We start from the raw sequence: 27,809 nt of genomic DNA, 5'->3' as shown, positions 1-27,809 counted from the left end.
ACAAACATCTAAGTTTGCATGGTGTGCTAAAAGGCAGATTCACCTTCCAGAGTTGCCCCTGATTTGATTTCAGAATAAACTGATTCATCTGTTGCTGCAGGTTTTTCTGTGAATGAAGATAATTAGCATTAATGATAACAAAATAACAAGCAGGAATTTAATTCCCAGTGTTATGCTGATCCTAACACTGTCCACACACAAAGCTTACGTCATTAGTTAAAAAGTATTGCATATAGAGGAAAATCTGCAAAGTCATACATCCAAAATGCTAAAAAGGATTACTAGAACTGGGAATTATGGTGAAAATATCTCATCAATTTACAATCTAAAATGATTTGATTAAATATGTTGCATATGAGAAACTGAGTGCAAACTGAGTGTTACCTCTCCTGTTTCGCTTGGCTCTGTTCTTATTGATTTCAGCGTACGTTGGAGCGAGTTCTGAAACAGGAAACTCATTTAATCAAACACAGGAATGGTTTACACTATATTGTGTACCAAAAAACCAAAGTAAATTTATGTCCGATTCTGAAAAGCTGTAACCAAATTCAAGAGAGACAGTTCGTTTTTTCGTTTCAATAACAGACTGCATTTGACAAAGGAAACATCCAATACTGTGTCATCTTGAGGAAGCTAAAACTTCACAAAGGGGAAGGAAAATTTTCTTTTCACAATTTGCAGCTGCGTGGCTACATGGGGAGGGGTAATATATTTAAAAACACTTGATACACTGCAAAATTAACATGCAACAAATGTTTTAATGAAACACACAATCTGTAAATGTGTTCAGTCCCTCTGTTTCTGCTGATGTCAAGAGAGAGTTTGCAGCCAATGTTACAGATGTTCATTATTTTTGATGATGATGAGGTCATAATAAACAAAACATTTCAAGAATCATTTCCTGCATACTAAACTGCAAAAGAAAATTGGTCAACAGGAAGATTAGAAGCTGCAATAACAATAACATAAATGTATTAGTATTAGTAATGTCTGCTCATTTATATTTAAGACATTTGCAGCTTTTGTAATGTCACTTTTTTTTTCTTTTGCTATTTAAGACATAAAAATACTGAGGGTTTTTTCCCTTCTCCTGACTGATGCCTTTTTAGTTTATCATAACTCTGTGATCAGACAGTAAACATTAGGATCTCTTGGAAAATATTAGAAGTGCTGCACAGTATTTTAGATTAATCAGAATCAAAATGAGCCAAACAGCACTCAGCATTTTTATTGCTATTGTCCTATAGTTTGTATGTAATTGAAGATTAATTTATGATTCTGGTAAATTATACTAGATATGTTAGATTTTAAAATATATATATATATATATATATATATATATATATATATATATATATATATATATATATATATATATATAGCTATATATTTGATTCTTTCTCTTTTGACATTTTTACATATACTTGTAGAATTATGTTAGATGATCTGAACCTGCAGGGTATTGACACGAAGACACATTTTGATATAAAGTCCGACTGACTTTACCTGCAGCACTTGTGTTCACTTCTGCGTAAATAACGGGCTCCTCAGGTTTACGGGGTTTTCCTGTTGAGATCGACAAAACAAAGACACACAGTTAGAAATCATTCAGTTATCCTCTTGTGCAGTAAAAGGTTTGTAATTTTGAACTCACTCTTTTTTCGGAGCTTTTTGAATTTAATGGCGGTGTACGTTACTTCACTGGGTTCAGCTGCAGCAAAAAATGTTTCACAATTTTAGATCGGCTTGTTTTCTTAAGCGCTCCAGTTGTGTGTTCATCTGCTTTAAACAGAAATACTTCACCAGCTGCAGTGGCTTCACAGACGGATCCACAGAGAGCAGCACCAGGTTAATAGTTATATAATAACAATGTTACAAAGAACAGCTGGTTTTTAAAAACTTTGAGACAAAAGTGTTTTAAAGTGCATCCAACATTGATGAAATGCTGGAAATATGTATGTAAATGTGATTTCTTAGTTTCCTATTTTTAATACATTTGGAAAAAATCTAACATTTTCCACATTATTATTGTTGGGTATTTGTGTGGAGAATTTTGAGGAAAGAGATTAATTAAATTTTCACAGCACAAAGCTGTGATATAAAAGGCCGACAAAGTGCATAGATGTGAATACTTATCGGATGCTCTGTAATTGGTTGTATGTTTTGGGATTTTCATTTATTTTCTTTGAACAGTAGTCTAATAGGCCATCAGCATTAAAGTCATACAGTTAGAAAGTGAAATTATTCAAGACAAAAATATCTTGCTTGTTTATCTGAAATCTTTTTTTATATATTTCAACTGAATCTCACATTTCATTCTTGGTAAGTTTATTGTGTCATAACAGATCAGTTTTATGGTGGCCTATTTTAATTACGATCATAAACATGCAAATATTAAACATACTGAATAAATATGTGAGTTGATGACAAAAATAAAAAGATGTAAATGCATCATGAGAAGAATATGATTAAATTCTGACCTGGAGTAGCAGAGCTACTGACACTGAACTCATTCTCCGCTCCTTGATTGATGGTCGATCTCTGACTGTTTTTTTCTGATCTAAAACACAAATAGATAAAAGTTACAGCAAACAAGTACAGAGATCTGTGTTCTTTATCAAGGAAAGGAAAGTAATGACTGACCTGAAAGAGCATAAATCTGTGGAAAAGACATTTCTTGTTACTTATTCTGTGGTTCAAATCATTTGTCACATAGAACAGAATAAATGTGTGCCTTTGATTAAAGGGTTTAAATAAACAATGTGATCAACCTTTGTGCTGCTTGTAGCGCCACAATAAGAGCAGGAAAATAATCAGAATGATTCCACTAATGGGTCCAATGATCAGCAGTAAAGGAGACGAGGAGGGAACAGGACTGGACACAGTTCCTGAAAATATTAAATATTGAAAGGAAACAAAGGTATAATGTCACATCCACATTGACATATTCATTTCTCACCTTGAGCTCCAACAACTGGATAAAACTAAATTACAAACATTTTAATCCTCCTCACCTCTAACAGACATCCAGCTCTTTAGTGACTCTTTTCCTGAATGTTTACATTTGTAGAAACCTTCATCTGACTTTGACACTGCAGAGATCTTCAGCTCCTCTCTGCTGTCATTATTGATGAGTTTATCATTATGATAGAAAAACACATTGGAGAGAAACTGTTGTTGTTTATTTCTGCAGCTCAGAGTCACGGGATCTCCCTCAGTCACAGGATGAACAGGGCTCACCAGGATAACACGATCATCATAATCATCTGTAAAATAGACAGAATATCAACTACTGACAAGCAATCAACTGTTGACAAACTTTTGAAAAAGCTGCTTCTGTCATGAAAAGGTGAGTAGTGGAGGTGGTGAGGCAGACGCTGGAGACCCAGGTAGGTGAATGGTGAGTAATTTAATAAAAACAGTCCACAAAAACACAGTCAACAGAGTCCGCGGCCAGGCAGCACGGCTGAGCGGAAGCCAGGGCTCAACGCCGGTAGCAACTGGTCATACAGGCGGTAAACACAACAACAAAAATCTGACAACAATCTGACAAAGACCCGACGAGGAACAAAGGACACAGGAGGGACTAAATACACTGAGGGTAATCAGGGGAACAAGACACACCTGGGAACAATCAAGGGGAAGACAGGACAACGAGGAGACTCAGGACACAGAAACTCGGAATTAAAACACAGAAAAACACAGAACCTGACAGATTCAGTTATTTATGTAGATTTTCTATCTTTGAGTGTTAAACCGAGCCAATGGAAAACACAATCAGTCTCTATTTTTTCATAAATTTTTTGATAAATAATTTCAAATATTTCAAGAATCATTTCCTGCATACTAAACTGCAAAAGAAAATCAGTCAAAAGGAAGATTAGAAGCTGCAAAAACAATAACAGAAATGTATTAGAATTAGTATATCTGCTCATTTATATTGAAGAAATGTGCAGCTTTTGTAATGTCACTTTTTTTTCTCTTCCTATTTAAGACATGGAGCTAAGGTGTGAATTCAAGCTGGGAGACAGAACACAGCTGATCTACATCACAGCTGATCCACTTCAATCACGTCACACCCCTGCGGCCAATCAGGATCGGCGCCCTTGCGCGTCCCATACCAATCAACGTCAAGCCTTGTCCATTCAAGAAGTCGAGCCTCCGGGCACCCACCTCCTCCCCATCTCCACCTTCAGCCCGATGACCATTCTCCAGGCGCTTTACGCGCTCCTCCATCCAAGGCTCCGCTCCATCACCAGTATTCGGACCGGGGGGTAAGACTAGGGAGCTTCGCCGGACTCAGCATCTTCCCCCGGCGATCTACGCTCACTAGTCTTCTGCCGGTTCGAGCGCCAAAGATTTGTTCATTAAAATCTTCTAACTGCTTATTTTTCTCTGTGTGAGTTGATCCAGATTGAAATAAAAATACTGAGTGTCTGCTCTCTGTGGATCAGTCAAGCCTTCTGAAGCCACTGCAGCTGGTGAAGTATAATTTACCAGAATCATAAATTCATCTGCAATTACATACAAACTATAGGACAACAGCAATAAAAATGCTGAGCGCTGTTTGGCTCATTTTGATTCTGATTAATCTAAAATACTGTGCAGCACTTCTAATATTACATAGTAATTATTATTTTTGAATTATTATTGATGGCAAAAAATTTCACACATCAACCTAAAAATTGCATTATTTTAGATGAAAATACATATTAAACAAAATAAAAAAAACTGCAATGAGACTCCGTTTCACAAAGACAAGAGACATGAGAGATTATATAACATTTTTCAATGGATTGTTAATATGCGGTTATAATTTTTCAAAGTTCTAATATTATAATATTTTGTACAATAATATTAAAGTTAGCATATTTTAATATAAAACCTACTGTACATTTGTAACATTCTTATTTTCAAGCACTTCTGGATGGACTCAAACTGCATTTCTTTGCTTTGTACTTGTGACGTGAAATGACAAAGTTGACTTTTATTCTATTCTAATCATTTGATTATTAGTGATTTTGATCCACGTTCTACACCTATGGAGTTATCTGTTATTTTTCCTAAAATTTACTTGGATCACACGCTTATAAAACAGAACAGGTAAAGGAAGAAGTTCAGCTGCTCAGTTTTAAAGGACAAAAAATGTTAACACCCTTCAGCTCCATCTGTCAAATACTGAATTTGGCTTCATTAATTTATAAAATTTACCTGAAGAGAAAAGAATGTAGGAAACACGAAATTCCTGTAGAGATATGTCTACAGGAACTCTAGTCATTCTGAATAATAAAAAGTAAACAAAATTAACTTTTTAAAAATTTATAACCTACTTTGTACAGTGATGTTGACTGCATTGCTGAATTCTCCTGATCCAGACTCACACCAGTAAACTCCACTGTGAACCTTCAGTCTCTTAATGGTACATGAGGATTCAGGCATCCTCCCCCAGTTGAAGCACTGAACATATGATAGACTGGTTGATTCTGTAAACCTCTTCACTCTCCACTTGGTGTTGTTCCCAGTGCAGTTCAGTGTGACAGACTGATAAATGAAATGTTGAACTCTGTCAGGACTCACTGAGAGAGAAGCTGCTGGATGAGAGTCTGAAAAAAACACAGAATTTTACAGAATTTTTCTTAGCAGTTGTGTTGAGAAAATGTAAAAAACAATGTTCATTGAGCTGTGATTGTAAAATAAGCTGTAAAATGATTAGTGTAAAAACCAAAGACACCAAAAACAACAACAAAAAAGAAAAAAAGAAAATACGAGTAACATGAAATAAATGTTGATCTTATTAAAGTTGTTGATATAATTTTTTTAAAAATAAGAAAAGAGTCCATAATGTCAGACTTTCAGAGCATTGAGGTAGCAAAACTAATGGGCACAGCGATAATCTGCTAATTTGTTTCTTTGTGACAGTTAAAAAAGAAATGGTCAAAAACGCCAAGCTTTTGACCTTTAAATGTTAAAAGGGAAGGAAATTAAAAAAATTTACAATCTTCTATCAAATATTTCTGCAAATAATTCATAGTTAATCAAACATCTCAATAGCATTTAAATAATGTGATTTACAAATGTAGGTTAAAATGGTTAATACATCAATGAAGATTTAAAACGTGAAAACATCACACAATATTTTTATTTTGTAAAACACTACTAAAACTCTAAGTACACATAACAACCAAAACGACTGAGAATGAAACAACGTATTAATAAAAGTTCAGCAGGTAACTGGCTGCTCTGTCAGCTCCTTCTTCAAGTTATTGCAGCTGACCATGTGCCACAGCTCCCCCTAGTGGTTCCAGACGGAAACATTCTCCTTATAGCTTCTGATCCCATAAACACTTTACTGTATTCTGGTTGTAGTTCTCTTCATCACTGACTTTCAGCAGAAAGCTAAATAATTTTGTCATGTTGACTCATTCTACCATTACACAAACCCTACGGAAAAACATTCGGCAACTGCTGCTTCCAACTTCTATTTTTTTCCCCAAACTATTTAATCAGAGTCAAAAGCTAATTCTTTGCCTAAGATGTGCAAAACTTTGAAAAGAGTGAAATGACTGAGGATCACATCCATCATTATTTTATAGCTTCAACAACACATTATTTTGTTATTGTTGTTGAAATTGTCTCAGTTTTTTATTCATCTCTCTAAACCTAACAGACAGGTGTGTTTATCACTATTAATAAAATACATAAGACAGGAGGAATACAATACATTATTCACAACGTTAATTAGAAACCTGAGCTCATAAAAAATACAAACAGTGGAATAAAAATTCAAAATGAAAGAACAGAAACAAACTGACCTGCAGACCAGATAAACTTTACTTCACTGTAATTAGTGTAAAACTTTGGTTCTCCTCTTCCTGCTCTGCACTGATATCCTGCTGTTTGAGTCGGTCCATTAATGATGAAGGAGTTCTGCTCAGACCCATTGATGGTGTTAGGCAGCAGCTCAAAGCTGTAGGAACTGCTGATTGGGTTTGGAACAGTTTTACCAGAAGAACCTCCATCCTGCTGATTGAAGCTCCAAACCCTCACAGTTCAGAGTCACTGAGGCTCCAGGATTCAGCCATGATGGAGACACAGAGAGGACAGGCTGAGGGGGAGACGCTGGAGAGAGAGGAGGTATAAACATACATACACACATGTAGAAATATTTTATTACATATTAAGATTTGCTAGTAAAATCCCTGTAAGCATTATTCATACATGGGTGAACTCACAGGACACTGTTAATGTGATGACTCCCCACTTTGTTATGGTGAAACCGTCTCTTCTTCCTCTGCATTTATAATCTCCACTGCTATAAGCAGTGATCATGGATTTGCTGGATGTTGGAGAGTTTCTATTGGTTGTAATCCATTCATACGTCCACTGAGTTCCTTCATCATCCTGGATCTCACATCTCAGAGTGATTTCCTCTCCTCTGTAGATCTGAGACCAGTTGGGTTGTTGGATCACAGTTGGTGTGATGGGAACTGTTCACATGAGTAACAGAGAAGAGATATTTCCATACACCAAATAAAGAGACACTTAAACATTATTTACTAATGTCTGAAATCAAATCTCTTGTTTTAAGTTAGTTAGAATTAACTAAATTATTTATATTTGCTAAATGCCAGAAACATAGTGAAAATATCTTTTGAAGGATTTTTTTTTTTTGTAGCTTTTGACATGCCAATCACTTCAAACAAGGAAGCAGTGAGTTTCAGGTCTGCCTTCAATTAACTCAAATGTAAATTGAAGGCTAATTAATTAATAGTTAACCTATCAACAGTTGAGGAAGGAAACCCAAAAGATTTGACTCAAGTCATACAGTTTAAAAGAAAAAAAGGTAAATACATTTCTTAATTCAAAGAAAGAAAATTAAAAAAAAATCTCACATGTGCTCACTATGTTTTTTTAATCTCATTTAGCAAACAGAAATAATTTTGGTTGTTCTGGTTGAACTAAAATAAGAAAATGTTTGATTTACTTCATACACTGAGAAAACAATTTTAATAACTTTTGATCCAGTGTATGTGAATATCTGTCTAATAACTCTCATTATAACTAACAAAATAAAATGATCACTGGTAAAGAACAATAAAGCAAAACAAAGCAGTATTAGACATATAATATGCACTTCCTATAAATTACTGGCTTACAGCCAGAATGTTGCACTGTTTGCATCATATAATCACATTTGTGACAGTTTTTCCATCAAACAGACAAAAGTTGCTGCAGTAAATCCTCTGTCAATATCAACATAGAAATTCATTGTCTGGTTTAAATATCAACATGAACAGGAGCAAATTTTCTGCTTTCAGGCTTCATTAGATGGAGTTACAGATGATGATCGTTGCACTGGAGTCATAATACTTTTAACACCACTGATGAACAAAGAAGCACTAAAGATGTTTCTTTTCACAATAAAGACAAGTTTACCTGTTTTCTCAATAGTGACCTTTCCGCTGGTTTCAGTGTAGAAAACTGGATTTCCTCTTCCTCCTCTGCAGCTGTAGACACCTCTCTCTGAGACAGAGATAACTCTGAACCGGGATGCAAAATATTGTTATTTCTGAACCAATCAAACTTCCAGTCATCAGATTCGTCCACAGAGCAGGTCAGTGTTATGCTGCCCCCTGCTGGTATGATTGTTCTGTGTGCTGTCAGTGTGGCTCTGGGTTTATCTGCTGCGGGTTTTAAATAAACAAGAAAGAAAAGAAAATCATATTAGTGACCAATCTTTGCTTGGTGGTTTCTCTGTTTTGGTTTTGGTGATAATTTATTATCAACATGTCCAATACTTATTAGGAAAGATTACATTATTGCCAGACAAGGGAAAATACGTCCGTTGCATAAAAGAAAGTCAAAAAACATTGCAAACATATACAATACAGTCTTCAAACAAGAAAATATGACAGGAGAAACAGCAATGCATTTGGATTCACAAGGTCCGGTTTCTGAATCAGTCATGTGATTCGGTCCGATTGGGAGGCTTCAAACGTCACCGCCTGTTTCTACACCACAAGCCTCGATACAATAACCCTCATTGATTACTCAATACACACTCTTCAATGCCTCAACACAAGGCCACATCACTAAATCATATAAGAACTTCAGGAGAAACTAAACTATTTCAACACTAAACTGTCTTAAAATGTTGAGTATAGCTTAGTACCACATTAAAGGCTTAACAATGAACTGCAGAGTGACTCTGTAGTGTTTACTTCAGTGAAATGTAACTGTTTTTATTTATCTAACAGAAAGTCTCTTGCTTTTATTTTGCTTGTAGTCAGAAATAACAGAAAACCTGGTTTTATATTAAATCCAAACAATATAAAGTTTCTAAATCAGACTCACGTTTCACTGTCAGTGTGACGCCATCGCTCCATTCTGTTTGTTGATGATCTCCTGTAGCCATACAGCTGTAAACTCCACTGTGATATTCAGAGACTTTATTGATGCTGTATTCACTGGATCTTATTTGAATGTTTCTATTGTTTGTTCTCCATTCATATGTCCACTGAGTTCTTCCTCCTTCCTTGATCTCACATCTCAGAGTGACTTTCTCTCCTCTATATACAACAGACCCACTGGGTTGAAGGATCACAGTCGGCTTGAAAACTATTCAAGAAAAACAAAACAGTTTTCAACATGAAAACAGTCAGAAATATCCTGATATTATCTCTAATGTTCACCTGTATGACACCCACATCAACAATGTTTAAGCAAACATTTTCTGGCTGGATATTGGATAAATCAAAAGTACAATTTTATAGAAACTATTTTAATTTCTGAGCTCATAAATTCAGAAAAAAGAGTTTTTTAAATGTATTTTAACAAACGCATTAATTGTGTTTTCTAACTCAAAGTCCAGTCGGCTTGGAAACTATTCAACAAAAACAAAACAGTTTTCAACATAAAAACAGACAGAAATATTTTTTGGGTTGTTTGCATGTGTGATATGCAGGTAAAGACAGGAATAAAATAAAATAATATAAAATATAATAAAATAAATAAAACAAAATAAAATAAAATACTATAAAATGAAATAAAATAAATTAAACAGCTAACTGAATGTTTTCTATTGCTTCAGATGACAAAATCTCAAAAATTTACACTTATTTTTCCCACAGCATCTTTTTCCAAACTAACTTTGCACTAAAACACTAATTTATCTTAGCTGAAGTACATCTGGATTAAAATCAAGTAACACAAAGACGAGCACATGAACTCTAAGTTACTTCAAAGTCCAGTTGATCAAACCTTCAGTATTATAAATGGAAATATGCAGCAAAAAGGGTTTAAACATGAAATTGAAGATACTGAAGATGATTTAAAACTCAAAATGTCTCAATTAAAATTTACAACAGTTTCATTTTAAGGCATCTTCAAATGGAGTTTCAGTCATATAAAAACTGCTTTACTGAAGCTTTTTCTCATCATTGGGATTACAATATGGCTTCTAAAAAAGCATCTGATAAACAAATGCTAGATTTAAACAAAGAATTTTATTTCATTACAGAAAAAGAACAAAGCTCACCGGTTTTTAGAACAGAGACTTTTTTGCTTTCTTCCGTTTGATAAACTGGATTTCCTCTTCCTCCTCTGCAGCTGTAGACACCTCCATCTGAGACACTGACGTCACTTTGTTGTTCATTGGTTCCTCTGAGCTGAACTGGTTCTTCATCTCTGAACCAATCAAACTTCCAGCCAGTAGATCCAGCCACAGAGCAGGTCAGTGTTGTGCTGCCCCCTGCTGGTATGGTTGTTGGGTCTGCTGTCAGTGTGGCTTTGGGTTTATCTGCTGTTGGATTCAAAGCAGAAAAATCAATCAAGCCATGTTCTAGGATTGTGAGAATGAGGATGTTTCTGTCAGACTTACATTTCACTGTCAGTTCAAAGGGAAAACTCCAGCCTGAGTTCTGATCTCCTTTACTAGCCATACAACAGTAACTCCCACTGTCAGACTCAGAGACGCTGTTGATCCTGTATTCATTGGATGTTGGAGAGTTTCTATTGGCTGGACTCCATTTATACGTCCACTGAGTTCCTTCATCGTCCTCCATCTCACATCTCAGAGTGACCGTCTCTCCTGTGAATATGACAGGCCAGCTGGGATGCTGCTTCACAGTCGGCACAGACACTAAAATGTATAATATTCAATCAGAAGACAGAAAATTATATTGAGCAAAAAACTGAAAATGCTGAATTCTTATAGCTTATGATTATCAGCCTCATTAAATGATATGCAAATAAAACATATTATGTTTACTGACAAAGAAAAAAAGACATGTTATGTTTTAAGGTGAACCACAAACTGAGCTCAACAAACAGTAATAAAACTTGACCAGCAAACAGAAAAATATTTTAAAGCAGCTTTTTTTTGTTTTATTTCAGAATAGAACTGAACTCACCAATTTTCTGAATGTTGCTTTTTTCTGTATGAAAAACTGGATTTCCTCTTCCTCCTCTGCAGCTGTAGACTCCTCCATCTGAGACAGAGATAACTCTGAACTGACCAACAAAATATTGTCGATCATTTCTGAACCAATCAAACTTCCAGTCATCAGATTCGTCCACATAGCAGGTCAGTGTTATGATGCCCCCTGCTGGTATGATTGTTCTATCTGCTGTCAATGTGGCTCTGGGTTTATCTGCTGCGGGTTTTAAATAAAGAAGGAAAAGAAAATCATATTAGTGACTAATCTTTGTTTGGTGGTTTCTCTGTTTTGCTTTTGGTGATAATTTATTATCAACATGTGCAAAGCTTATTAGGAAAGATTACATTATTGCCAGACAAGGGGAAAATACGTCCATTGCATAAAAGAAACTCACTAAACATTGCAAACATATACAATACAGTCTTGAAACAAGAAAATATGACAGGAGAAACAGCAATGCATTTGGATTCACAAGGTCCGGTTTCTGAATCAGTCATGTGATTCGGTCCGATTGGGAGGCTTCAAACGTCATCGCCTGTTTCTACACCACAAGCCTGGATACAATAACCCTCATTGATTACTCAATACACACTCTTCAATGCCTCGACACAGAGGCCACATCACTAAATCATATAAGAACTTCAGGAAAAACGAAACTATTTTAACACTAAACTGTCTTAAAATGTTGAGTATAGCTTAGTACCACATTAAAGGCTTAACATTGAACTGCAGAGTGACTCTGTAGTGTTTACTTCAGTGACATGAAGCTGTTTATATTTATCTAATAGAAAGTCTCTTGCTTTTATTTTGTTTGTGGTCAGAAATAACAGAAAACCTGGTTTTATATTAAATCCAAACAATATAAAGTTTCTAAATCAGACTCACATTTCACTGTCAGTGTGACGCCATCGCTCCATTCTGTTTGTTGATGACTCCTGTAGCCATACAGCTGTAAACTCCACTGTGATGTTCAGAGACTCTATTGATGCTGTATTCACTGGACCTTCTCTGATTGTTTCCATCGTTTTTTCTCCATACATTTGTCCACTGAGTTCTTCCTCCTTCCTTGATCTCACATCTCAGAGTGACTTTCTCTCCTTTATATACAACAGACCCACTGGGTTGAAGGATCACAGTCGGCTTGGAAACTATTCAACAAAAACAAAACAGTTTTCATCCGGAAAACAGACAGAAATATTCTTATATTATCTCTAATGTTCACCTGTATGACACACACATCAACAATGTTTAAGCAAACATTTTCTGGCTGAATATTTAATAAATCAAAAGTACAATTTTATAGAAACTATTTTAATTTCTGAGCTCATAAACTCAGAAAAAAAGATTTTTTTAAATGTATTTTAACAAACGCATTAATTGTGTTTTCTAACTCAAAGTCCAGTCGGCTTGGAAACTATTCAACAAAAACAAACAGTTTTCAACATAAAAACAGACAGAAATATTTTTTGGGTTGTTTGCATGTGTGATATGCAGCTAAAGACAGGAAATAAAATAAAATAATATAAAATATAATAAAATAAATAAAACAAAATAAAATAAAATACTATAAAATGAAATAAAATAATTAAACAGCTAACTGAATGTTTTCTGTTGCTTCAGATGACAAAATCTCAAAAATTTACACTTATTTTTCCCACAGCATCTTTTTCCAAACTAACTTTGCACTAAAACACTAATTTATCTTAGCTAAAGTACATCTGGATTAAAATCAACTAACACAAAGACGAGCACATGAACTCTAAGTTACTTCAAAATCCAGTTGATCAAACATTCAGTATTAGAAATGGAAAGATGCAGCAAAAAGGGTTTAAACATGAAATTGAAGGTATTGAAGATGATTGAAAACTCAAAATGTCTCAATTAAAATTTACAACAGTTTTATTTTAAGGCATCATCAAATGGAGTTTCAGTCATATAAAAACTGTTTTACTGAAGCTTTTTCTCATCATTGGGATTACAATATGGCTTCCAAAAAAGCATCTGATAAACAAATGCTAGAGTTAAAGAAAGATTGTTATTTTATTACAGAAAAAGAACAAAGCTCACCGGTTTTTAGAACAGAGACTTCTTCGCTTTCTTTAGTTTGATAAAGTGGATTTCCTCTTCCTCCTCTGCAGCTGTAGACACCTCCATCTGAGACACTGACATCACTTTGTTGTTCATCGGTTCCTCTGAGCTGAACTGGTCGATTATTTCTGAACCAATCAAACTTCCAGTCATCAGATCCGTCCACAGAGCAGGTCAGTGTTGTGTTGCCCCCTGCTGGTATGGTTGTTGGGTCTGCTGTCAGTGTGGCTCTGGGTTTATCTGCTGTTGGATTCAAAGCAGAAAAATCAATCAAGCCATGTTCTAGGATTGTGAGAATGAGGATGTTTCTGTCAGACTTACATTTCACTGTCAGTTCAAAGGGAAAACTCCAGCCTGAGTTCTGATCTTCTTTACTAGCCATGCAATAGTAACTCCCACTGTCAGACTCAGAGACGCTGTTGATCCTGTATTCATTGGATGTTGGAGAGTTTCTATTGGCTGGACTCCATTTATACGTCCACTGAGTTCCTTCATCGTCCTCCATCTCACATCTCAGAGTGACCGTCTCTCCTGTGAATACGACAGGCCAGCTGGGATGCTGCTTCACAGTCGGCGCAGACACTAAAATTTATAATATTCAATCAGAAGACAGAAAATTATATTGAGAAAAAAAACTGAAAATGCTGAATTCTTATAGCTTATGATTATAAGCCTCATTAAATGATATGAAAATAAAACATATTATGTTTACTGACAAAGAAAAAAGACATGTTATGTTTTAAGGTGAACCACAAACTGAGCTCAACAAACAGTAATAAAACTTGACCAGTAAACAGATAAATATTTTAAAGCAGCTTTTTTTTGTTTTATTTCAGAATAGAACTGAACTCACCAATTTTCTGAATGTTGCTTTCTTCCGTTTGATAAACTGGATTTCCTCTTCGTCCTCTGCAGCTGTAGACACCTCCATCTGAGACACTGACGTCACTTTGTTGTTCATTGGTTCCACTGAGCTGAACTGGTCGATCATCTCTGAACCAATCAAACTTCCAGTCATCAGATCCGTCCACAGAGCAGGTCAGTGTTATGCTGCCCCCTGCTGGTATGATTGTTGGGTCTGCTGTCAGTGTGGCTCTGGGTTTATCTGCTGTTGGATTCAAAGCAGAAAAATCAATCAAACCATCAGAACATGACCTGGTTCTGGTTCAGTTTTCTTGGTTAAGTTGTGTAGATTTGTATTCTAACTCACTTGACACTGTCAGTCTGAGGGCTTCACTCCATTCTGTTTTATTATCATCTGTTTCAGCTCTGCAGCTGTAATCTCCACTGACAGCTGGAATAATCCTCAATTCATTTGTCATTGGAGAGTTTTCATTGGCTGGTCTCCATTCGTACGTCCACTCAGCTCCTCTGCCTCCCTGGATCTCACATGTCAAAGTAACTTGTTCACCTTTGTATATCTGGGTCCATTTGGGATGTTGGATCACACTGGGTTTAATGGAAACTGTTCATACAAACATTACTTACTTTAAGTGTGATAATAAAAATAAAATTGAACAAAACAAACAAGAAAATGTTTTTATTATTACAATGTCTAAAATTCAACAACTTTTCAATTTGATGCTGATCAATAATACTATTTTAATACTGGTCTCTGGGATCAGGGCCCTGCCAGGTTTTGCTACCAGCAATATTTCTACACTTCTGCTTTTGCAGACAATCAACTGGTCCAAGCTTGAAACAGTGATGAACAGGAAACAGGGTCAACAGCTGCAAGGCTCTTTTGAGGCCTGTAGGAGGAAAGTCCTGCTGGTTCTGATGAACCAAACCAAAACTTCAACCCACACTCTCTGGCACTAACAAACCGAAGCAACTTAAGTAATTCCAGCTGACCTAAAACAAGAGAAGTTTGATCTGATTTAACTTGAGGGAATGAGGACAAAATGCATCTGTCTATTCAGTGTATGTTATCTTCTGCTCTCAGCTGTGCAGATTTGACACTTCAGCCTTTGCAGACTCTTTAGATTTTATCAGCCGGTTTCTGCTGTAGCAGCATGAGTCAGATCAACTCTGGCCGCAGGATTTCAAGACAAAGAAAGTGGAGAAATTAAGCTTGTGACTGTTTTCTCAAAAAGTACATAGAAGTATGAACTTTATGTAATAAAATAATTAAGATGGGGACAGCAATTAAATCACTGAGTTTAATTTGCCAATCCTCCTGCAGCTAAAGCAGTAAAATATGTGAATAAAGGCTCTCGGATTGAAACTTGTCCAAATTAATACAAAACCCAGAGAGAAATGCACCAGTGTAAATAAGCTGACTAACGCCAGGTTGTAAAATTTTCTGGAATTACATAATTAATATGCCAATTGGTCATGACATAGTAGATAAATATGTGAATCAATTTATTCTATAGGTAGAATAAATAAATTCTACCTCCATCTATCATAGAAATAGATAAACACAATGAATTTAGAACTGCTTCTTGTTCTGTGTAAACTTGTCGGACTGAAAACATGAGTCAGATATTATGTTACATGGCTGATATATAAACTGTTATCATGATTCATGGTTAGAAACATAAAGAACATGTTTCTTACCTTCAGCACATCCACAGCAGAGGGACCACAACACTGCAATGAATGAGAATTGATCATTACAAACATTGATTGTTTTTTTTTTTTTTTTAAGGTGACATGAAACATTTCCGACAAACATAAAACTAATATTGATCTTGATTACTTTCCACTCACATCTCATGAGAATATGACATTTAAAATGAGAATATTACATGGACCAGCTCTTCAGCGCCGCCCTGTTGGTTCTCTGGAGCTTTTTCAAAAAATGTTTGAAATTTGAAAAAGATGGGGGTGGGAAATATATTTTTTGTTTTAATATGGTTTCTGACACAATCACTCTTAATATTTCCCAATGCTATAAATATGTGCAGAATAAATGTTAAATTTCAACATTCTGTCAACGACGATTTGCGTCGAAGCCTGTGACATTTCAGCTGGCTGGGCGCGAGGCAGTAAACAAGCTGACGGGTGAGTGGTGGTGGGAGAGCAGAGGGAAACGAGGAAAATAGCTGATTCTACAATTCTTGGACAGAATCCTTTGCATTCATTGCCAGTCCAGAAAGATTACCTGAATGGTTGCACTATAGTGAGAAGTTATCAAATAACAAAAAGAGTACCGTACTTTCCAGACTACAGAGCGCACCTTACTATAAGTGTTCACAAATATAAACACTTACAGCTTAAACATCATAAATCTCACATAAAGCTTTTAATTTTTTGCGGCTACAGACAGATTTGTTGTTTTTTTGCTCCAAAATGGCTCTTTCAACATGCTGGGTTGCCGACCCCTGACACAGACCAATGAAAAACCATTAATTAGAGAAATGTGGGCAACATGAAAACGACATCAATACCTGCCTAAATGTTATTTTTGAAAGGTAGGCTCTGCAACAATCCTCGTTGGAATACAGACGTATTTTAATTTATTGAATAGGACAGCAATAAGAAGGTCGACACCAAAAACCAGCTTTTCACATTTGATCTCTCCGCAGTTACTCTGCTGCTGCAACAAATCATCCAGGCGACCGACTGCCATGTGACACAAACACAATTTGATCATTTTCAAGTCTTCTTACGATTCTGAAATGTTTCACAGTTTGTTCTCGACTAACTTCGGAATTATAAAAAAGATAGTCTAAAATAGCAAAGAGCTGCTTTCCCCACTCTGCACAATAATTGTATCAAAACAGTGAATAGACATCCAGTAATTTACTTACAAAAGAAGCCCAGTCTGCAGAGTAAAGTTTCCCCCATCTTCACTTCCAGACCTGCTGCACAGCTGAGTGGAGCAGCTGCACTTTGCTCTCGCTAAAGTAGTTAAAACAAAAGGAGAAGTCGCGTTTAAGGCACTAAAAAAAAATTAATTCTCTAAATGCCTGTTTCCTTCCCTTTTACTCATACATACTCATAAAGTACGCAGGTGCAGCTTTGACCACAGTGATGTGTTAGAATCAGGTTTCCTGTCCAATGCAGCAACGGTTGAATGTGTTTCTAATATAGATTGTTAAAGGTGGGCCATCTACACAGACATTTTTTTGTCTTTGACCACAAACTCTTTCCACTGCTTGAACACCCCCACACACAGAGGTTTAGTCTAAAGAAGGGTCAAAGGTCTGTTCTGGTGTCATTGTAGTAATTGGTTTTTTCCATTTAATGCAGTGTGTCCATTTTTTTTTGTTTGTTTGTTTTTTTTTTGAGTAGATTCACTACGGATGTGGTGGAAATCTGGTTTTGAACAGGAAAGCCCCAACTGAGTGGGCAAACATACAGAAAACATGAGAATGACAAAGCAAAAGCACCATTTAAATGTGCAACTATAACATAATGCTTTATATGAAAATATTTGGTAATGGTATTTCTTTTAAATGTAATGTGGGAAAAGTCGAGGGAAAGCATGTGAGGGCGAATGGGAAAGAGGTTACTGTAATATCTTGTGTCGTTTGCTGGTTTTGTTGAGGACGTTACTTTAAAATGCGATCTGACTCTTGTGTCAATAATAGCAAACATGCATCATGACTCTACGCCAGAAATATTCAGACGCAATAAATCAGGACATAAACAATGATCTAAATGGCCGCGCAAAAAAAAGAAAAAAGAAAAAAAATAATCAGACCTGCTGACAAATCCAGAACACAAAAGACTGGACAGAGGGAGGACAGGGGTCAAGCACCGCAAAACAACCCAAGAAAGAAATGGAGGCCGAGTCAAAAACAGTTCAAATGACAAGAATGTCGGCAAACCACTGGGAGACAAGATGGCTGGAAAACTGAGGCAGAGCAGCAGACGGCAGGTAAGCTGTATAGGCAGCAGAACAGGACAGATGATACATTCTGGGTTGGCTGAGGGTGTTGCAGCTCAAACAGTGAGCAAAAGATCGTTTCCATAAACGGACGTGCTGACACCAGCAAATACATGGCCAGAAATATTTGTGCTTTGTATAACATGTTCCTTATTTTTGTTGGTTCATTGCTTTAATAAGTTCTCAGAAACCAAAACTTAATCAACAAAAGGCACATTATGGATCTGACCATCAGAGGCAGACATCAATGTCGAGAATACACAGACAAGTCCATGTCGACCAACAAGGAAGCCATTTGTTTGAATGTGAGGTGCACTAAAAAGTCAGAATACACATTTTAATAAATTGCCTGATAAAAATAATATCTGGAATTTCACATTTTCTTTCAGCTCTGCGCTTATTAAAGGCCATGTGTGTCTGATGATACGATGCTGACCAAATGTCTTTTCTGAGTCACCTACTGTTGAGTTCAGAGGATGTTACTGACCTTTGAACTCCACATGGACTCATGACCCTGATGCTCAGGATGTTTACTGTGAAGAGAAAGTGATCCCGCGTTTCCTCACTTCACACTTCGCCCTTACTTTGAAGACCAGTGAGAGGATGGAGGAAAATAAAATGATGACTTATCAAGTCATCATGAATAAGACTAACTGGGCCGAATTGGAGAGTTCAAGTTTCCATTCACCACAAGGGGCGCTGGTGTCTATCTCTAGAGGCGAGGGGTGAGGTTCACCCTAAACAGATGTCAACATTTCTGAGAGAGACATTAAAAAAAACTCATATTAGAACTATTTTAGGAAACCAGATTACCTGGAGAGAATCCATGATTCATGGGAAGAAACTCCATGCATAAAAATCCCAGGCCACGATTTGAGTCCAGGTCTTCCATGTTGTGGGTCGTCTGTGCTAAAACTTGTTGTCACGACTGGCGTCGTAATTATGCAAATCTGAGTGTGCAGGTGCCTGCCTCTGATTGGTTGACGGAAGACGACGGACGTCCTATTGGTGGTCTCCCGGAGGTGACGGATATAAAAGCTGAAGACGCGCACTTCCTGTCATCCGTCCTCCGCTCATCTCAACCGGCCGCACTCTTTTGTGTTGTTTGTAAAAATCATGTAGCGTTCTGGAGTTTGTAGGAGTGAGCTGCCGTTTATGTTTCATTAGTTTTTCCTGTTTTCGTAGTTAGGGAGGTAAGTTTTTGTTATTTGGATTCTCTATTTTTTAGGTAAGTTCGTTAATATTTAGATAGTTCCTTTTGTTTGTTGTTTTCGGCATTGGGCTCACTCTGAAGACATCTACTCCCTTGGCTGTAACATTTCAGTATCAACAAAAAATACATCTTTTTACAATAAATAACGTTATAAAATGTCAATTTTGTTTGTGTTGACCGCTCGAGATCAGAGGAGGATGGATCACTCGTGTTATGACCTGGACCCCTAGACGGGTCGTAACACCTGTTCAGCCATCCAGCTCCAGTCTGCTATTGGCGTAGTGATAAAGAAAGAAAAGGTGTTAGCAGCACCAGTCTGTGTGTCAACAGGGACAAAAACCAGAGTGTGAAGCTAAAAACCTGAAATTACTGCAGCCGGAGTGCAGAACTCCTTCAGTGACAAACTGCTGCATCCTTAATGCACAAAGGAGCGTAATCGCAGATCCTTCCTCTCAGAAGCTTTTAAACTTTATAACCATCATTGCTTCCAACAACATCAATGTCTTTGCATGAAAACTTGCATTTCTACCATCCACTCTGTCTTTACTGTATTTCATTATTATTACTATTTTTGTTCATCTTGTTTTTTAATATATTGTTTTAACGCTTCAAGAAGTTTTTGTGTGAACATTTATATCTGTTACACCTGAATGTCCCACTTTGCTTGACAATAAAAACTGTTTTTCTATTTCTCATATATGTGATATCCAGCCCCCTGGTGGTTCATAATGTTACAATTCTATTATTAATAATAATAACAAAAATCGATTTTTACATTCAAAACATAAACTAAATGTTCACAATTGACCTAATAATAAACCTAATAGTGACTTATTTAGGTATTGAGTCATTATTTTTGCATAAGTGTAATCTGTATGTGTATTTTGTCATTTATTCATGGATGCTGATCTTTTCTGGAGGATTTTGCACAGCGAACGTCTTTCTTGTATTTGCAAGGATTATCTGGCGCCCCCTTGTGGTTCATTGGTCTAAATTTCGCTTTGGTCTAAATTAAAGGCAACATAAATAATAAAAACAACTTATAAAAGCAACTTATTTTAATTAAATTCACAGCCTTTTTTATATATATTTAACAGTGGATAGAACAATGTATTGTTTAATTTAATGTATATTAAATTGACTGTTTAACCAATTGTTACGATGGCCCTGAGGTGCAAAACACTACAACATTAACAAAAACACAACATTAACAAAAACACAACAACATTAACAAAAACCAATCTTCACAACAGAGATTTTATCACTTTTTTCAGTTTGAAAACTTGAATATTTTCTTCCTCCTCTGCAGCTGTACTCCTCCCTCTGAGACAGAGATAACTCTGTTTGGATCCCAGTTTCCTCTCGCTGCAGAATATTGTTGATCATTTCTGAACCAATCAAACTTCCAGTCATCAGATCCGTCCACAGAGCAGGTCAGTGTTGTGCTGCCCTCTAGTGGTATGAATGTTCTGTCTGCTGTCAGTGTGACTCTGGGTTTATATGCTGTTGGATTAAAGAAAAATAAAAGTGACTCAATAATCAAACTATGAATTAATTCATGACAAGTTTACTAAACTTAATCATCTTAAAAAGTTGAATATGTTAAGTTCAAATTTACTTCAGTGACATGTAGCTGTTTTTATTTATCTAATAGAAAGTCTCTTGCTTTTATTTTGCTTGTAGTCAGAAATAACAGAAAACCTGGTTTTATATTAAATCCAAACAATATAAAGTTTCTAAATCAGACTCACATTTCACTGTCAGTGTGACGCCATCACTCCATTCTGTTTGTTGATGATCTCCTGTAGCCATACAGCTGTAAACTCCACTGTGAGATTCATAGACTTTATTGATGCTGTATTCACTGGATCTTATTTGAATGTTTCTATTGTTTGTTCTCCATTCATATGTCCACTGAGTTCTTCCTCCTTCCTTGATCTCACATCTCAGAGTGACTTTCTCTCCACTATATACAACAGACCCACTGGGTTGAAGGATCGCAGTCGGCTTGGAAACTATTCAACAAAAACAAAACAGTTTTCATCCGGAAAACAGACAGAAATATTCTTTTGGTTGTTTGCATGTGTGATATGCAGGTAAAGACAGGAAATATATTTTTAACAGCTAACTGATTGTTTTTCTATTGCTTCAGATGACAAAATCTCAAAAATTTAGACTTATTTTTCCCACAGCATCTTTTTCCAAATTAACTTTGCACTAAACACTAATTTATCTTAGCTAACGTACATCTGGATTAAAATCAAGTAACACAAAGACGAGCACATGAACTCTAAGTCACTTCAAAATCCAGTTGATCAAACCTTCAGTATTAGAAATGGAAATATGCAGCAAAAATGGTTTAAACATGAAATTGAAGATATCGAAGATGATTGAAAACTCAAAATGTCTCAATTAAAATTTATAACATGAACAGAAACATTTCATTTTAAGGCGTCCTGAAATGGAGTTTCAGTCATATAAATACTGTTTTTTGAAGTGTCATAGGAAAAGACATCGCCGTTGGTGAGCTGTCAGAGAAACCCCTGAGAGCTCAGAAACTATCATAATGATAATAACTTAGTAATGATTAAAAAATTAGAGTCACATCATAGTTTTTTGTATTGGGAAAAAAGTAAAAGTTGAGAATTTATAAATGTTTCTCTGGGGTCACTATGTGGAGTTATTATTGAACATTATTACAGGATGTTCTGCTTTCCTGTCTCAAAACTTCATTTGTGAACCAAACAGTTGCATCAATTCTGACTAACAGTTTGATCAGCCATGTTTTGTTTCGTTTATTTCTCTGAGGATTTTTGTTGGCTCTTGTGGCTCGTATCTTTTTTATTATTATTATTTTAAAGTAGGCTGACAGGAAAGAGGTGACACAGAAAGAGGGCAATACATGTGGCAAATGTCGAACCCACAACGGCTGCGTCAAGGACTAAGGCCTCCATATGTGGGTTGTGCTAAACCCCTACGCCACCACAGCACGCCCCTGATCAGTATTTTTGCAGAACAAAAGGAGAGTAATTCAATCTGTATCGACTCACACAGAGAAAAGAAGCAGTTAGAAGATTTTAATGAACAAATTCTTTGGCGCTCTAACCCGGCAGAAGACTAGTGAGCTGAGGATCACTGAGGGTAGATGATGAGTCCGGCGAAGCTCACTAGTCTTTGCCCCCGGTCCGAATCCTGGTGATGGAGCGGAGCCTTGGAGGAGAAACGAAGAGTGGGCCTGGAGGATGTTCGTCGGGCTGAAGGTGGAGATGGGGAGGAGGCGGGATGAAGCACGGCTGACGAGCAGGCAGACACCCGGTGGCTAGGCTCCTTAAAGAGACCGGCTTAACGATGATTGGGTGGTGTGGCGCCGATCCTGGTTGGCTGCAGCGTGTGTTGAGTGATGGGGATCGGCTGTGTTCTGTCTCCCAGCTTGAATTTACGCCTAGGCTTCATTTTAGACCAGGAAGCTGTTGGTCCTCTTTTTCTAATTGGACATTCCAGATGATTGAAACCCAACGCGAGTATTTTGCCCAAAGTACAAAAGATATGCATTTTTTTGTTGTAATTTTTTTAATTGTGGAGTATATCCTGCTCTTTAGATGTGCCAGCCATTTTCAGGTTAGCAACTGGAACTTAATTATCTTAATTATAGCTGGGCCGAACAGTATAGCATATGAGGATACCTTCAAGACTGCAGCTGAAGGTAAATTGTGGAACAGATGTATGAAACTGTCAGTCACAACTGAACTATTGTCAGGTATATTAATACATAATTATCAGCAGACTAATGTATGGTTATATGGTCGTGTTGTCAAATTCACACAAATGTCTTATAGACTGGTTAGTTTAGTCACCAGTTAGTTCAGTAACTGGTTAGTTTAGTCACCAGTTAGTTCAGTAACTGGTTAATTCAACTTTGTTCTTTTAGTCAGAGCATGAAACTTAAGTGGTTAAAAACGATGCATCCTGTTTTAGGTGCTGGTGAGATCCTGTGGTGGTTGTGGTCGGTACATTGGGTTTTAGCTGACAGCCAGAAGGGAAAGGTCAAACTATAAAAAAACATCTAGTCACTGGTTGTTAGTTTAGTTTCACTTGCCTATAAATTTGTACTTATACTTAAAATGGCTGCAACGCTAGACAAAACATCATACTAGCTGTATTAAAATGAAAAATCTGATAAAAATAACATCAATACATTACAGAAAATAAATAAGAAAAATGAAATATATTTCTCACCTTCAGTGTTTCCATAAAAGATCACACAGAGCACTGAAACAAAGATAAACTTCTTTAGGAGACACATTTCTATCAAACTGACACAATTAGTGATATTACATTAAACATTTGTATTTTCACATGAAAATAGCTTTTTTATTAACTCACATTACCTAACTGGGTAATTAAAATGTCACTTTAAGTGCCAGATGAACATTTTCAACCAGTTTTACACTTTTATATAAAATGCCAATAGAGATTCAGTCATTTACTTACTGAAGAAGTTCAGCCTCAGCAGCAGCTCGTTCCCCATCCTCACATGCAGATCAAATGCGAGGTTCTACCTGACTACCTATGTGTAGACTGTCGGTTTCCTCCCCGCTTTGGTGGCAGCAGTTATTAGAAGCCGTTATGCTTCCTGTCCGCTGCATGTTCACTTGTTTCATGTGCAAAGATCTGCACTTGGCCTTTAAAAAACACTCAACCAAAATTGCACAGATGTAAATAGGTGATGTGGATTTCTGCATATGCATGAAATTGTGGTGCAAAAATTATTAGAGAGCTTGTTCTTTTAAAATGTGTTTATAAATACAATATTATATCCTTGTACTGCATTGTTTTAGCATCAGTCATCCACTCTTTTACAAGGAATGCTTTAAAAACCAAGTTTGTGACGCTCATGGAGACTTTTTGTAAAAGATCTGCAGGTGTAACTACAACTAAACATGATGCTACAAAGTAGCTAGACAAGTTGATGCACATGGCAACTACACTAACCACAGTAATACCACTATTGTTGCGCTACTTTCCACACTCTCACAAGTATTGCTTGTTATTCATTTAGAGCTGAGCACATTTACTGACCACATAGAGAAGGTGTTGCTGTTAGCTCTGATAGGGAGCTCTGCAAAGTCACGATTCATTTGTTCTGTACGTGTCTGACATCGTTCCTCTACGCGTCATTATGAAAAGTTTTGTGGCCTTCACAGCAGGCCTAAAACTGTGACTTATGTGAAACTAAATTGTTGTTTAATGATAGCATCGTGCTGTTAGCCTGATGTGGCTTTGATGCCAGAAAAACAACAGCAGTCACGGCGTTGCTAATGGCCAGCAGGTTGTGGTGTGGCTGTGTGCTTAAAAGCTTGTGAAGCAAAAAACTGATGATTCAGAACCAATTTTATTGCCAAAGATGAATTAATAGATCAGTCTTATTGATGTTCATTTGAATCAGTTAGGAAACATGCTAGTACCAGGGCTTTAATATGTTTGTGTTGATTATTTAACCAACTGTGTCCCTTTTGGAGTCTGTAGAATTGGATATCACCTGCTGTAATTTCAGAGGTTAAGTCCAAATCTTGATACTGAAAGATAATTTGTTTAGTTTTCAGAAAATAATTTTTTTCAGATGTCTAGTTTCGGTGCTTTAGACATACCACATGATAAATGTGTCTTTGGTTGTCACTGTTGGTGGAATAAAGTCAAAGATCTGCAATCATAACTGTGTTGCCTCGTTCATATAAGTGACGTCCAGTTCTAAAGTTTGTGCTTGTAGTTCATATGATGCCCCGATGCTACAAATTACTAAATTCGTCTAAATTGGAACATTTTGTGGACTGATGGCGTAAGGGTGGGACATTTTTAAAGGGGCAGTTTTATGTTTTCCAGACAGATAGTGCCATTTTATAGCACAATAAAATAACTCCACTTACAAAAATACTGAATAAAGCTGAAAACATATTTAATGTCTTAAGTCAAATATTAATCTTATCATAGATAAAAACTCATCATATAAATGTCTTCAACAAAAACTTGTCTCAAAAGACACAAACTGCGGTTTATGACTGATTTTGGAGGTGGCCTGTTTTTGTCAAAAGCACCAAAACTTTACTTTTCACTTTTTCATTTTATGTTTTATTGCTGCTTTGGATTTAAAATTCAACACTGTATGAAAATCAAGATAAAAACTTTGACATTTCTTCTTTACTTTGATGATAAATCAATGTAATTAATTTACTGCTAAAGATAAAGTGCATGGCTGAATAGGAACAATGTAAACAGATCATTACTTGCTCATTGAAAGGAGACACATCGAAACAAACTGACCTACTGAAAAGACAAAACTTGGATTTCTGTAGTTTGGTTTTCCACGTCCTGCTTCACACACATAACCTGCTGTATTATTGAGTCCATGAACAATGTAGAAATTCTCATCAGTCCCATCAGAGCTGCCAGGCAGCAGCTCATAGCTGTAGGATCTCCTTGTTGGATCAGGAACAGCTTTATACCAGAAGAACCTGGTTCCTGAAGGTGAAGGTTCAACCTGACAGCTCAGAGTCACTGAGGCTCCAGGACTCAGCCATGATGGAGACACAGAGAGTTCATCTGTTGGAGAGTCACATTGATGTTTTCAACACTGTTACTTTTCAAACAGTCAAGTGTTATAATATTTCTATGTTACCCAAAGGCTTCAATTTAAAAATATATATAGTTTGACAAACTAGAACATTTTCGAGTTGTAGCATATCAAAAAAGATTGTAATGCTTCCTAACTACATTTTTAAAAAACACTCTTAAATGGTTATTTCATTTTCTCGCCTTAGAATGAACTGAGAGAGAAATGTTAGTTTGTATACTCTTACATCCTATTTTAATGATCTACTCTTGCACAACTATCAATAGCGATATACCTTTAAAACTAAGACAGACTTGAGTTAAATCAAACTTTTGTGCTGAACTCAAGACATACATTAAATTGTAATTTCGTCCATTTGTACAATTAATGAAGAACAACGTTGGAAAAAGGATGAGACCAATTAGTGGCTGAAATATCTAAAATATTAACACTGATAACAACTGCTATGTAAACATAGGTTCAGAAAAACACACTCAGCTTACTCATACCAAACACATTAAATATTTATTTTATGATTTATGACCAACTTACACACAGTTAATACGACCACATCGCTCCAGTCTGTTGATTCATCTCCACTTGTTCCTCTGCAGCTGTATTATCCACTATCAGACTCTTTGGCTGAAGTTATGATAATGTATTCCTGGGATGTTTGAGGTTCATTTAACCTGGTTGGTCTCCATTCAAAGGTCCACTTTCTTCCTTCTCCTCCTGGGATCTCACACTGGAGAATAACTTTCTCACCTTTGTATATCAGAGGCCAGTTTGGGTTCAGGGTCACAGTGGCTCGATTGAGAACTGTTCACATAAACAACATAATGTATTAGTTTAAGAGAAAGAATTTAACTTATTTGACGAGTTGTGAATAAGACACCGTCATAAACATGATATAACGCCAGTCACAAATATGAAGTAAGTCTTTGTGAATTTATGACTTTTGTCATAAAGTGTCATTCGGTAAATCATGACACTTTCAATACAAAGTTGACATTATTCAATATTTCTTCGCTGTGACAACTTGACATTAACTAAGAAATCATGATCTGACCAATTTGTTATAAAACTATTACTAATTAAACTTTAAAAAATTATGTATCTTTCTGTGGTTAAAGCTCAAATTTAAAAGTTAAAGCTAAAACATTATAAAAGTCTCTGTTTTGGTTGGCACTCACATTTTTCACCTACTAAATAGCTCTTTACCATACACCTTTTTCACTTACACTTTTAAAGGCCTCGCCTTTTCTCCTCCAAACATATTGCTGGGTGTTGTGGCCAAACAGCTCGATTTTTGTTTTGTCTGACCACAGAACTTTCCTCCAGAAGGTTTTATCTTCGTCCATGTGATCAGCAGCAAACTTCAGCCGAGTCTTAAGGTGCCTTTTCTGGAGCAAGTGCTTCTTTCTTGCACAGCAGCCTCTCAGTCCATGGCTCTTGACCATCCTGACCAATCTCCTCTCGGCAGCATGTGATAGCTTGCATTTTCTTCCTGATCGTGGCAGTGACACAACTGTTCCATGCACTTTATACTTGCGAATAATTGTCTGCACAGTTGCTCTGGGACCTGTAGCAGTTTTGAAATGGCTCCAAGTGACTTCCCTGACT

General features: G+C 36.4%; 1 protein-coding gene across 1 annotated transcript; it reads right to left on the bottom strand.

Annotated features, from left to right (window-relative positions):
- Nucleotides 1-27,646, bottom strand: LOC129356944 (titin-like). The gene is given in 25 exon segments (XM_055026479.1): nucleotides 1-106; nucleotides 385-441; nucleotides 1,507-1,566; nucleotides 1,655-1,711; nucleotides 2,481-2,560; nucleotides 2,644-2,659; nucleotides 2,772-2,888; nucleotides 3,015-3,266; nucleotides 5,331-5,603; nucleotides 6,813-7,003; nucleotides 7,005-7,119; nucleotides 7,233-7,487; nucleotides 9,355-9,618; nucleotides 10,538-10,801; nucleotides 10,958-11,140; nucleotides 12,515-12,586; nucleotides 13,506-13,769; nucleotides 13,926-14,108; nucleotides 14,380-14,634; nucleotides 14,737-14,975; nucleotides 20,974-21,082; nucleotides 21,331-21,594; nucleotides 22,748-22,872; nucleotides 26,735-27,005; nucleotides 27,445-27,646. Coding segments are annotated over 25 exon segments (4,248 nt in total). The 3' UTR covers nucleotides 1-26.
- Between the last annotated feature and the right edge of the window lie 163 nt (nucleotides 27,647-27,809).

The sequence above is a fragment of the Poeciliopsis prolifica genome, unplaced genomic scaffold (genome assembly GCF_027474105.1).
Source record: "Poeciliopsis prolifica strain line A6 unplaced genomic scaffold, Auburn_PproV2 SCAFFOLD211, whole genome shotgun sequence".
NCBI lineage: Eukaryota > Metazoa > Chordata > Actinopteri > Cyprinodontiformes > Poeciliidae > Poeciliopsis > Poeciliopsis prolifica.
The sequence above is the reverse complement of the archived record's forward strand: the minus strand, read 5'-3'. Positions and strand labels throughout refer to the sequence as shown.